A 13,245-nucleotide genomic window follows, 5' to 3' on the forward strand; every position below is an offset into this window, starting at 1 on the left:
CTACAAGACACATGAGATTGAGAAGCCTTCCCCCATTCTCCCTTCACAAGAAGTTTGTATTCTCAAGCGACCAAATCACAAAGAAAACAAAAAGTGGAAGCCTAAAAGAGAATATAAGCTTGGGGATGTGGTCTTGGTAGATAAAAATCCAATGCTCATTAAGATCCATGGGAAAGTTAGGGAGGAGTATTACTACATTGCTAAACTCAACGACGAACTTTGGATGCAACCAGTCAAGTTAAGTTGTATCACCCCTTTCCTTGACACTTGACATTAAATTATATGCATGTTAGGGTGGATGCATTGCATACCGATTTTCTTCTAACATCATATGATATTACTCATGGAAGATTAGTTGCATTTAGATTAAATTTGCATGTTTTTACTTTTCTGTTGATTTTATGGCCTAACACTAAGCATGGGTGATTATAAGACACCACAAAAACATGTTGCCCAGTGTGCTTGGTATTTGATATGTGCAGGTAACAGGTCTACGGTAACCAAGAGATTACTGGTGTTCTCATGACCTCTCGTTCGAGTAGCTTCGCGCATTTTTCTGAGAACTCGTGTCCTAGTTGGAACCAGATGTTACACACCACCTGTGGGTAGTTTATATTGGAGAAAAAATTTCTCCTAGATGGTCCTCAGCCAATAGCCCTTTGCAGGCCCCAAATAGCTTGATGTGCCATTTTCTCTGCCACCTAAGCCAACCAATGTTTGAAGGTGGGCCTTCCGACCCCAACGGTATGGATTTTCATTGGTATAGTTGAGTAGATTTCCTTACATGTCATGAGCACTTTTGGGCATGAATTAGTGGGGGGATTCAGCGGAAAGAGTGCATTAGGTTTGAATTCTTGTCTCCATTGCCCGATTTCGTGGTTACCCTTGTATCCTAGTCCCATGGGATCTCCTTACTAGGCATTAGCTTTAAGGATGGGACTACATGGGAAATCTCGATTTTGGTTGTGTGGTCTCGCTTCCTGATACCACCTACATTGCTCCCCTTCCACTCATTTTAGCCCCATTCATCTCTTTTCCCATCCAGGTCCACATGTGTCCACTAGGTCCACATAGGGTTAGCCTCCCCCTTCCCTTGTCCACACCTTGGGTCGGGCTTGGAACGATGCCCTGGAGGTTGATGTAGCTAAAAAGAAAATAAAAAGCATAATTTGGCCACTCTCAACAGGAAATGTACCACAAAATGCAAAAGATGGCTGGGACATACAAATTTAGCACGTGCGCAAAAACCAAACATGAGCTCTACCCCTTATTTATGGCCATCACCCTAGTTCCTATGGGCCTTAGATGAGCCCCCTTCATCATTAAGGAACCCATGATTGTCCCAACCCTTGGTGGGAGATGAACTACCCCACCTCAAGGGGTATCCACTGCTACATATTACACATCATGCTCTCCATCCCCTGGAGTCCCGAGCAGTTATGAAGAAAAAATCAATCAAAGGCAAAAGGCATATGAAGAAGGGTGGAAAAATAAAGGTTGGGGTGGCTCATGTGTTGAAAAGTGTAACTAGGTTCGGTCTTCATAATGACATGTGATTATGATTTTATGTAATTGATGTAAAGAAGAAAATAAAATTATTTTTGTAATGTTTGATTCATGGGTTTTATGATCAAGGAATTTTATTTTATAGTTAAGACTCCCATTGTGAGTCTTTAGGGTTAGTCATCAAGTCATAAAGTTCATTGAGTCAATGTCAAAGTTTGAAGACCTTTATTGGGTATGTTACATATGCAAATGGGTCATTAAAAGACCCTCCAAGACCAAGCTCAAGCACCTCCTTCAAGTCGACCTAAAGATATCTCTAGAAAGGCATGTCAGCGTTGTCACTAAGAGAATTCGGCTTATTATGGATGCACAAACCACTATAAATAGGGCATCTCGGCCTCATTTGAAGGACAAAATTTCGGTCAAGGTTTGAAGTAAGAAGAAGTGCGAGAATCTCATGAGAGGAGCCTCCATCCAAGCGAAGAAGAAGGGACTAGAAGCCGAGTCAATTTTGGATCTGTTTTAGGGCTATTTACTGTCACACGTGCGAAGAAGAGAGGCATCATTTACTGCAGGAGAAGCCGAGAATATTGCAGTCATCTCAGGTAACCGAATTAGGGGAGAAGACAAGTCAAGAAGGAAGTCGAGTTGAAGAAAAGGGAGTCTACATCTAAAGCGAAGGAAACAAGGGCACAAACTAGGAGGTGACACTTCCCACGTGCTGCAACTAGGGCTTTTGAAAGAGGCTGAGAATTGCAGGAGGTCGAAATCTGAAGAGTAGCCGAGAAGGAAAGGAAAGTCAATAGTTTGACCATCGTTGACTAAAGGAAGGAAAGTGATGCAAAAGCATTCAGCTCAGAATTATAATTATACTTTAGTAGACATGGGGGGTCTTGTATTTTAAGGAAGTTGGTTTCCTAAGTGTTAAATTAATGTAATTATTTAGGATTTTGAGTGATTTTAATGAGAATAGGAATTAATTAAGTATTATGAGGCATATTGTAAATGTTCTCGAATGAAGGGGAACATGAGAGAATCAGGATAGTTAAGAGTTCATAGGGATTGATAGCTTTGGAAATTAATTGTAAAATCTTGAATTAGAAATTAGTTCATGATTTATAGGATTGAGAGGATTCTTAGGTTTTAGTTGAAATTATTAAGGATCTGAACCAGAATTGGTTCACAGAGCCTTTTCTATAAATGTAAGCCTAAAAGGCATAGAAAGAGTTAGTTAGGGAGTTAGAGGGTGAAGAAGTTGACTGTAAGCCTACGGGCAGATTGTGAAACAGAGGCCACTGATATTGGAAATCAGGCATGAGAAAAGAAACTATGTAAATATTTATTTATCAATACGGAGAACTCGATTTCTGAATTGCATGGTGTGTATGGAATTATGAATTTTATGTAGTTAGTGTAATTTTGCATAGTATATGTATGCAGGTGAGGTCCAAACAGAACACAGAGAATAAGGGGAGTATGTAGGATCGAGGCTTGATCGATGAATCCGATCAAAGGATCCAAGTGAAGTTTAAGGATGACAGTGATTAAGAGTACACGAAGTTAAGCCAAGAGGGAGTTGTATTGCAAAACAACTAAAGACCCGAAACCCTAAAGTAAACCTAAAACCATAGAAAACACTGAGAAATGACCTAAAAACGAAGTAAAGGGAAGGACAAAGAAATGAGGTGATGATGCACAGGAGTCGTTGGATCTATAAGATCAACGAACAAGGCTGAAGGCGATGGGTGATCAAGATTAAGTTGCGCAGCATAAAGTAAAAGAAATGAACGGCGAAGATTAAACTTAAGTGTTGGCGGAGAAGAAGAATGGCGGTAGAATAGATCTAGATCATCCAACCGACAGATCCATAGATCTACGATCATCGCGTGGGTAAATTGCGTGAGCGTTAATGCGCGAGAAAAGTAGTTTCATAACAAGAAATGGTTTATCGCGCGGACTCTAAGTGGTAAGTGATAATTCGGGGTGGTCACCTGATTCCATTTATCAGTTGACACATAGCACGCCACTGGAGAGAGGAAACCAGTTTACCAGTCGGGTAAACGTCGCGTAAAATTCCCATCCAATATCGCTATTAACTGTTGTATCAAGTGTGCTTTGATCAACAGTGGAGGATCACCGATTAGTTTTGTTGATCGGGGGAGCCAACAATCGTCAGATTGAATGGTAAGATCAACGGTGGAGGTTGAACGCGATAAAGTGAGTATCGATAAATGTGCCAAGGTCGTGGATTGGCAAAAAGGTGATTAAGGCCTGGGACTAGTGACATGTAATTTTATTTGCATAATGTGGGTTAAGCAGCTAAGGCTGGCATCATTTGGTATCAGAGCAGAATAAGGAAATTTTGTGTAAAAAGTCTTTGAGAAATTTAGAACAGAGTTATGTTTTAAGATGTGTATGCAGGCAAGAGGAGACCAGATTTTAATCTAACAAGCAGTAGGCACACAGGAATAAAGTGCAACAGAATTTACAGATACAAAAAACAGAGAACAATCCATTCAAAGTGCAGGAGAATGGTAGAACAAGATCATGCAGAGATCTTGAAGGTAGCAACATAAGAAAGTGATAAGATTGCAGCAACCTAGAGCAAGGAGTGCTCAATTGGTTCCAAAGGAAAGAACTAGAGAGATGCCAAAAGACTAAGCTCAAAGGAGAGAAACTTAGTGAGGCATATGTAGCAAGAAGGAGACTTGTTACTGCAGGGGTTTTGTTGCAGCTCACAAAGGCAATTCCATAGAGGATGTGGGTAGAATTGCTAAGGGATGAAGGAAGTTGGTAAGAGTTTCTAAGTGAAAGAAGAGGTGGTCAGAACTTAGTATTTCATTAGTGATTGAAATACAAGAGGACTATTGTGTTCTTAAAAGGTGCTGATGAGTTGAAGCCTAGAAGGAGCAGAGAGAAGTGCTCAAAAGAGGTTCCAGAGATAGAGAACCAAGTGCTTGCCAAAAGACCAAGTACAAAGGAAAGCTTGGTGAGGTAAGTGGCAGCAGGGAGGACTTGCTGTTGCAGAGGCTTTAGTGTAGCTCATAGTGAGTGAGTGAAGAACTCATAGAGATGGAGAAGAAGATGACTACTAATAGTCATAGCAGAGGTTCTGAGGAAGACCACAGCAGAAGAAAAGTGAAGAAGGAGGATGCCAAGGCAAATGGCAAGAGAATGAGTCAAGAGGAGCTTGACAAGGAAATTGCAGAGATAAAAGAACAACTCGATGCATTAAGGAGGATACTGGAGGAAAGCCAAAGACAAGGTTGGGTCTTGAGGAAAAGGGCAGTAAAGTGGCATAAGTTATAGAATAGGCTACAACAGAGGCAAGTAAAGTGGCTAGTGGAAAAACTCAGAGACACTGAGTTGGAAATGGAAGTTTCCATTTGTGAAGCAGAACAAGGTGAAGTTCTAGGTGAAGATGAAGACTTGAAGACTGAAACTTCAAGTGAGACCAAAGGGTCACATGATTTTAAATCTGATAATTTGTGTATGTTTGCAGGTGAAACATGTGAAGAAGGACAATTTGCTGATATTGACATAAAGGAGGAAGAAGAAAGGCAGAATCTAAATTCTGTTCTAAAAGAAGATGAGATAGATAGGTCTCATGTAAATACCTGTACACAGTTGGGAAAAGGTTTTACTTTTCAGCATATTGCAAGGACTGAAAGTAGAGGAAGTTGGACTCATGAGGATGGCCAAAAGCAAGAAGAAGTAGAGAAGGATATCAAGCAATCAAGTGAAGGACTTGATGAGATTGAAGAGAAGACCATTGAAATATTTCTGAGTCATGTAAAGGACTTGGAACAACAGGAGGACTTGGTGATTGAATCATCAAATGAGATCATGAGGTCTTGTGGTTTTACAACTGACAAGTTGTGTGTGAATGCAAGTATTGCAGAAGACAAACCATCTTATGGAATTGTCTTGAATGAAGTTGAAAGTTGCCAAGAAAAGTATGATGATGATTGTCTTTCAAATGAAGATCAAGTTGAGTTATTACAGCAGAAGGAGTTCATAAATTCCTTGCTTAGTGGAGGAAATATCTTCAGTAGAGATGAGACAGTTATGTCTTATGATAAGAAATTTAATATTGGTAAAAACTACGAGGAATTGATTTTCCTAAATGGCCAAAGGGAGAGTGATAGACAAACATCTAAAACTATCACAGAGATGGAGGATCATAATTTTATTCTAAACAATAATGAAGAAGTAGTCTCAACAAGAAGTTATACTTGTGACAAAGAAGAAGATAGTGAGGATTTCATAGAGCTTTTAGGAGAAATTCCAAGTGAGATGGTAAATTTATGGCATGAATTAAATCTTTTGGAGAAAAGGCTAGAAAACCAAGAAGTAAGTGTTCAGGTTGTAAAATCATAACTGAATGAGAATGAAGAAGTTCACTACAGTCGACAAGGACAGGAAGACATCATTGAAACAGAGGGTGTGGAGGAGAGACTAGATGACAGTATCGTGAATTCTTTTGAGAATTCAAATCAACATATTGATGTGCTGACAGAGGAGGAAGAATTAGAGCAGCAAGCTGAATTGTTGCCAAAGGAAGAAAAGGCACAGAAGCCTTATGATTTTTATTTTAACAATTGTTTTATGATTACATGTTTAGTTGCAGGCAAGGAGCAGAAATTAGATGTTGCAGAGGAAGATATCTTCAAGGATATTAAGGAAGTTTGGGTGGAAGCAATATCTACAACAGTACCTGGAGCAATATCAAGAGTAATAGCAGAAGCTGAAGTAGAAAAAGTTGAGGAAAGTAATCAGCAGTTTAAATATGAATGGACAATGTGCAGATGTGCAGTGATATGCAGAATGTGAAGGTACCAAAGTTAGTGGACAGCAACAACAACCTGAAGCAGAGAAAATGAGATAGCACAAAATGGCAGAGTATGGACCAACCCAAGGATGTACTGAAAATGGAGATTGAAGAACAATGGCAGTTGATGACGAAACAGTCCAGGCTTAGGAAAATGACAACAAGAAGTGTGATCAATCAGAATTTGAAACTGATTGAAGAGAGGAAAATGAATCAGAAGACGACAGATATACAGCAGCAGCAAAGGTGCAAGGCATTTGGGCAGTTACAAAATAAAGTTTGGGACCCTGGAGGTTTTCTATCAACATATGAAGACACATGATCAGGAGATCATGAATATTTTCTACCTTGGGAGTCTGATGCAGGAGCATTCAGCTCAAAATTATCATTATACTTTAGTAGACATAGGGGGTCTTGTATTTTAAGGAAGTTGGTTTCCTAAGTGTTAAATTAATGTAATTATTTAGGATTTTGAGTGATTTTAATGAGAATAGGAATTAATTAAGTATTGTGAGGCATATTGTAAATGTTCTCGAATGAAGGGGAACATGAGAGAATCAGGATAGTTAAGAGTTCATAGGGATTGATAGCTTTGGAAATTAATTGTAGATCTTGAATTAGGAATTAGTTCATGATTTATAGGATTGAGAGGATTCTTAGGTTTTAGTTGAAATTATTAAGGATTTGAACCAGAATTGGTTCACAGAGCCTTTTCTATAAATGTAAGCCTAAAAGGCATAGAAAGAGTTAGTTAGGGAGTTAGAGGGTGAAGAGGTTGACTGTAAGCCTACGGGCAGATTATGCAACAGAGGCCACTGATATTGGAAATTAGCCCTGAGAGAAGAAACTGTGTAAATATTTATTTATCAATACAGAGAACTTGATTTCTGAATTGTATGATGTGTATGGAATTATGAATTTTACGTAGTTAGTGTAATTCTGCATAGTATATGTATGCATGTGAGGTTCGAACAAAAGACAGAGAAGAAGGGGAGTATGTAGGATCGAAGCTTGATCGATGAATCCGATCAAAGGATCCAAGTGAAGTTCAGGGATGACAGTGATTAAGAGTACACGGAGTTAAGCCAAGAGGGAATTGTATTGCAAAACAACTAAAGACCCAAAACCCTGAAGTAAACCTAAAACCACAGAAAACACTGAGAAATGACCTAAAAACGAAGTAAAGGGAAGGACGAAGAAATGAGGTGACGATGCACAGGAGTCGTTGGATCTATAAGATCAATGAACGAGGCTAAAGGCGATGGGCGATCAAGATTAAGTCACACAGCATAAAGTAAAAGAAATGAACGGCAGAGATTAAACTTAAGTGTTGGCGAAGAAGAAGAATGGCGGCGGACTAGATCTAGATCGTCCAACCGACAAATCCATAGATCTACGGTCATTGAGTGGGTAAATTGCGTGAGCGTTAATGCACAAGAAAAGTAGTTTCATAACAGGAAATGGTTTATCGCATGGGCTCTACGTGGTAAGTGGTAATTCGAGGTGGTCACCCGATTCCATTTATCAGTGGACACGTAGCACGCCACTGGAGAGAGGAAACCACTTTATCGGGCGGGTAAACGTCGCACAAGATTCTCGTCCGATATCGCTGTTAACCGTTGGATCAACTGTGCTTTGATCAACGGTGGAGGATCACCAATTAATTTTGTTGATCGGGGCAGCCAACAATCGTCAAATTGAATGGTAAGATCAACGGTGGAGGTTGAACGCGATAAAGTGAGTATCGATAAATGTGCCAAGGTCGTGGATTGGCGGAAAGGTGATTAAGGCTTGGGACCAGTGACATGCAATTTTATTTGTATAATGTGGGTTAAGCGGCTAAGGCTGGCATCAGAAAAGTCAAGCTAAGAAGCCTTGTCACTTGGTCTTAGAGAGGTGAATAGGTCAAGGGTCTTAGTCTTGGTATTCATCAATTGAAGTCTCTATAAGAAGAAGAATTTGTTTGGGTTTTCCTCTCAAATTGAAGAGGTTTGGGCCTTGGCTGATCGCCTACATTTTGTGTCTCTTGTCTCTTTATTATTGATGCATTGGTAGCTGGTTGATGAAGAAGATCATAATAATAATCTAAGTAAAGAGAAGATCCTAATCTAAAAAAGTAAAAAGCATTCAGAAGCAGTTATCATTATAGAGAGATCACCTCATCTTGATAAGTAAAAAGCATTCAAAAGCAGTTATCATTATAGAGAAATCACCTCATCTTGATGCCCTAGATTTCTCAACATCATGTACCATGATTTGCTCCCTCCTACACTCATATACCCAGGTGTGGGCTTCCCTTATTATAGCTACCCTTGCACCTTGACATGTGGTATGGATGATTCCCCTGATCCCCACTCCATCCTATTATTATATCATTTGCCACCTACCACTTAAAGGATGTACCATGGACATGCCAACCCCTTTAGAGATTAAAACCACCTAATTGGGTTCTTGGTTAACCCCCTATTGAGCTTGGAGACACTTGTACATGCCAAAACCCACCATGGAAGGGCATGCCACCATGAAGTGCCCCATTGATCCCATGACTTGTAAGCTTTATTACTTGATTATTCTAATGACTGGTTGTATTGGAGGGCAAAGGGGACGCACTGGATCTTATGCAGGATTGCAGGTGGGTCTCCATTTGGGGCTGGGTCTCCCTATACGGCGTCCTAGCCCTCAAAAGGGCCACATTGGCACTTGTAGGGTGAGCGTTTGAGAGCCATGGGCCTCCTCCATAGCAGATATTACTTCATGGATCCCCATAAGCGTTTATTGATTGCTCATGTTCTACCTTTTGGATGAGGATGATGCACCTAGTCCACCCTGCGCAGTCGGCTTCACAATTGCACCATACACTTGGAAGATGTTCCAGGGTGCCTCCCGCTATAGAGGGAGGGGTTATGTCATTACTCCAACCCTTACAGATGGTTTACAGACATATTTGATAAATTTGGAGACCCATGAAGATGTCCTTGTGCCCCCCCACCCACTTGGGAGCACCACAAGTTCTTACTTGGAAAACAAGGGGCCAACCTCTTATCCACTATGTTTGGAGTCCATTTCTACATCATGGCACCTTTTGGACTTCATTAGGCCTCCTTGAAGGCCCAACGACTCACTTTATTGATCATTAGATCCTCTTGAGAGGCTTAACTTTACATTATTGAGCTATTCGGTGGGCTTGTCACCAAAAGTTTTGTTATTATGCACATTATTTTATTTTAGAGGCTAAATTAGGCCAAATTATTTAAATCAAATTCACTAGAGAGTGTATAAATAGAAGTGAGATGAATCATTTTTATCATCATCACTTGGATTGGATCTCTCTCTCTCTTGTGAGATTTTCGCTATCCTTCTTGGAGGATGAATTTGGATGTAATGGATGAAATTTGATGTTTGGATATTCTCTCTCTTGTCTTGGAGCTTCATTATTGGCATAATATGATGATTGGATATACTCTTTTTGCACATGTAAGTACTATTTTCATGCTTATTCTTGTTATTTACTTTATGACATTGATGTTGTTGGGATTTTCGCTATACTAGATCTGAAATTTACTGCTTTTCTTATGTGAAATTGTGGAAATTTAGTCTTTATAGTGTTGCATCATCTTATGTATCATGTGTAAAGGGGTGAATGTTCCTAGAGATTGTTTCTATTGAACATATCTTGATAAGTAATTTATTATTGCACATCGAAGTATAAACTCTTCTAGCAGTTGCTCTCATGCCCTTATTGCCATGCGAAATTGTCTAGGAGGCTCCTTGATTGGGTGAAGTTATTCTAAAACACAAATTTCATCTTGACTCCATATTCCCCAAAGGATTAGGCATTGATCCTCCATTGGTGATCACTCAAAAGCATATTCTTCTCACCTTTCTCTCTTTCTTTCTAGGCCTAGCCTCCATAGGTGACCTAGGGCATCAATTTTCTCACGATTCACCAATCCAAAAATTTCGATCTCTTGCCCTCTACTGTGTTGTTGTGTCTTCTAGAGGCCTTCCTAATTTGAAGCAATTCCGATGGTGGGATCTTGCGATATTTCAGGCCCTAGCTCTGAGATTGATTCTCACCTTTGGTTTCCCTTGGCTAGTGACCTCATTGGGATCATTGCATCAAAATCACTGAAAATTTCCCCTTTGATCCCCTTCTCCCCCTCAATTAGGTCAAACAAACCCCTGACTGGTCAACTCCAACCCCTTAACCTAATTTTGGGTCCACTTGGTCCCATGTTGCCCCACAACTTATTGAAACTAATTTCACAAAGACCACTTGGAAACCAAGTTTCCACAAGGATTTCTAGGACTAGGTATCTCCTTTTCAAATCTTATCCGCAAACCCTAGCCCTTGAAATCCCCTTGGCCCTTCCTAGAGAGCCTTACACCTTGCTTCTCAAGCAAGCAAACCATGCAAATGAGTCTCTCTTGTAAGTAGGCCTTAGAAATCACTCCTTATCCTTTTATTGACCCATCCATCGAGTGATTCCCTTTATACTGGGTCTCCTCCCATCGGTGAAAGTCCATAAAGAGCAGGGAGCCTTAGCTGAGGTGACAATGGGCTATCACTCCATTATTGCCCTTGACCTAGTAGTTTGAACAGTAACAATCCCTATTGAGGAACTGTGGATCTTTGTACTGCATAGTATAGTAAGACCGCTAGTTGCTGGTCAAATTAGCCGTAATTTACAGTGGTTGTTTGAGGAATCAATTGTTGCTTGAGTACTTTATTATACTGTTTGTGCATTCTCGGCAGATCATCACTGTTTTATAGATTGATGAAGTACTGCAGCCTTGTTAGAGTACAATTCTGTCATGTGTTTATTGAAACCCTAACTCGGAATTTCAGCACAAGGGTAACCTCTCTAAGAGGGATACTACAACAGTTCCATGGGATATGTTTCCTTAAGAAGAAGAAGAAGAAAAGTCAATAACGAACATCAGCAGAGTTAAAGAGGAGAAGCTATAAACTGTGGGAACTTACCCTAAGGGTTGCAACTGATTTTACCACAATCCAAGAAAAACTAGACAGTTAAATAGTCATCAATGAGCAATTTATCAAGAAATCACCTACCACGCATCGGATCCATCTGCAGTACGACGGCCCTATGCATGTGCACAAGTTGTTGACAGATTGTAGCATATACCGATATCTGTCGGCGTAAAGTCTCCAGCTGCTCCTCTGTCATCACCTGCTCCTGCATTGCAAAACTCAGTGGATGTTGGCTTCCCACACCCCTTAATCCAATTCCCTGCATATCTGCTATTATATTTGGAGAATTCATCTCCATCGTCATTCATAAAGTCCCACCTGCCCATTGCCAAAACCCCACCAAAAAATAAGATTGCAAGCAAACTGTTAGACGAATTTCTTAAGGAAACCAACAGCCAAAATCATATTCCTCCATTACCATCCTGATTAAAAATTCTAGATGAGAGTGCACGCAACAAGTATAATATCCGGAAAATAACAATAAAGAGGACACAATTTTTCCATCTAACTGCACTGATAAACAAAAGAATAGAAAATAATAGCTTAGATCAGACAGAATGCAACTGTTTAACAAAACTCCCCATAGAAGCCAACACCCACAACACTTAAGATTCATCCTCAGATTTGCTTATAACAAACTTCGTAAATAAACAAAAGACTGAATTCGAATTGGGCACACTCTGTTTAAGTAAATAAATATTAGAAATTCCAACATCACAAATAAACAACAGACTGAATTCATCTTGGGCGCACACCCTTCAAACTGACCCCATTGTAAGGAATATTGATGGGACACATACCCTACTTTCCACCTGAGACACAAGCGGGCAGTCTATGTACACGATTATAACTCGAACTAGAACACATGGGTGTTAATCAAATGCCTTTTCACGAAAACCTTATACCCCCAACTCAAAATTCCACCGCTTATTCTCGAATAAAACTTCGTTGCTGGAAGTCTGTGAGAACAACAGTCTTAACTGCTCTTCTATTACTATTTCTGTCCTCTGTCTGATTTCAAAGTTTTATAATAATCCTCACGTTCATTCCTTCGTCGAGCTGCTAACTTTCCTTCCAATCTACCCGTTCTTGAGTTCCGGATTTTACGTTCACAGAGCTTGTATTTGAATTCTTGAATAACACATATCTATATGCTTGTATTTGAATTCTGAATTTGTTATCACATACATATGCTTCTATTTGATTTCTTGAATTTGTTATCACATATATATGATTGGTTGATTGAGAGGCGTCCGCAGCAAGGGAGAAGCGTGTCATAACAAGGTTTATCCTCTGAACTCGAGATTTGCATGTTGTATACATATTTGTAAATTTATTTGATATATTCATTGTATATATTCATATGAAACCATTCCCTCAGACGTGTAGATTCAAGATTCAAACTTGCAATGCATGCTAGGCAGGTGAGAATGGTTTGTCTACGATTCCATATAGGTAAACGTTCCCTATGTAAAGGGACAAAAGGATTGGCGGGAGTATGGTCATGTCCAGGTCATACGTAAGTCACTCCATTCATTCTATTCAAATTGTTGTGTTAGGTGAGATTGTAATGTACTGTGAGCGGGTCGTTATGTACCCTTTTTTTTATTAATTTAGAAAAGGGTACATTTTATTAAGGTGATAGTTATTATTGGTTGTTATGTTTGAATGCAGTGGTTAATATTGAGATAATTATTATTAATTATTATACCCAATCTAGATTGATTCGTTTTATATATATATATGATATATATGGTAGTGGAATATATATATAAATTTAATTTATGATTTTTTTTAAGGATTATATTTAATTGTGGAAAGTGAAGAGCTTTTTATAGTTGGACAAGTTTTAATCGCTGGGAGGAACACAACTTGAGTGGGTTTAATGGTTAGGAGCATGTATTTCCTCTTAAGA

The 13,245-nt window shown here is 39.5% G+C and overlaps 1 protein-coding gene across 3 annotated transcripts in view; it reads right to left on the reverse strand.

The window, feature by feature from the left end:
• The window catches only part of LOC149225643 (WUSCHEL-related homeobox 8-like), a 122,415-nt gene extending 109,683 nt beyond the window's left edge, over positions 1-12,732 (reverse strand). For 2 of the 3 annotated variants that reach the window (XM_089377221.1, XM_089377222.1), the window contains exons 1-2: positions 12,131-12,732; positions 11,412-11,648 (exon numbers count right to left, since the gene is read on the reverse strand). In XM_089377221.1, coding sequence (XP_089233347.1) covers positions 11,412-11,634 — 223 coding nt within the window. In that variant the 5' untranslated portion in view covers positions 11,635-11,648; positions 12,131-12,732. The remainder of the gene's footprint in view (positions 1-11,411; positions 11,649-12,130) is intronic. The other variant, XM_089377223.1, reaches the window with a different exon arrangement.
• Between the last annotated feature and the right edge of the window lie 513 nt (positions 12,733-13,245).

The sequence above is a fragment of the Pinus tabuliformis genome, chromosome J, assembly GCF_031772625.1.
Source record: "Pinus tabuliformis cultivar Carrire ecotype Pingquan chromosome J, CPIR1, whole genome shotgun sequence".
In the NCBI taxonomy this organism is placed as follows: Eukaryota; Viridiplantae; Streptophyta; class Pinopsida; order Pinales; family Pinaceae; genus Pinus; species Pinus tabuliformis.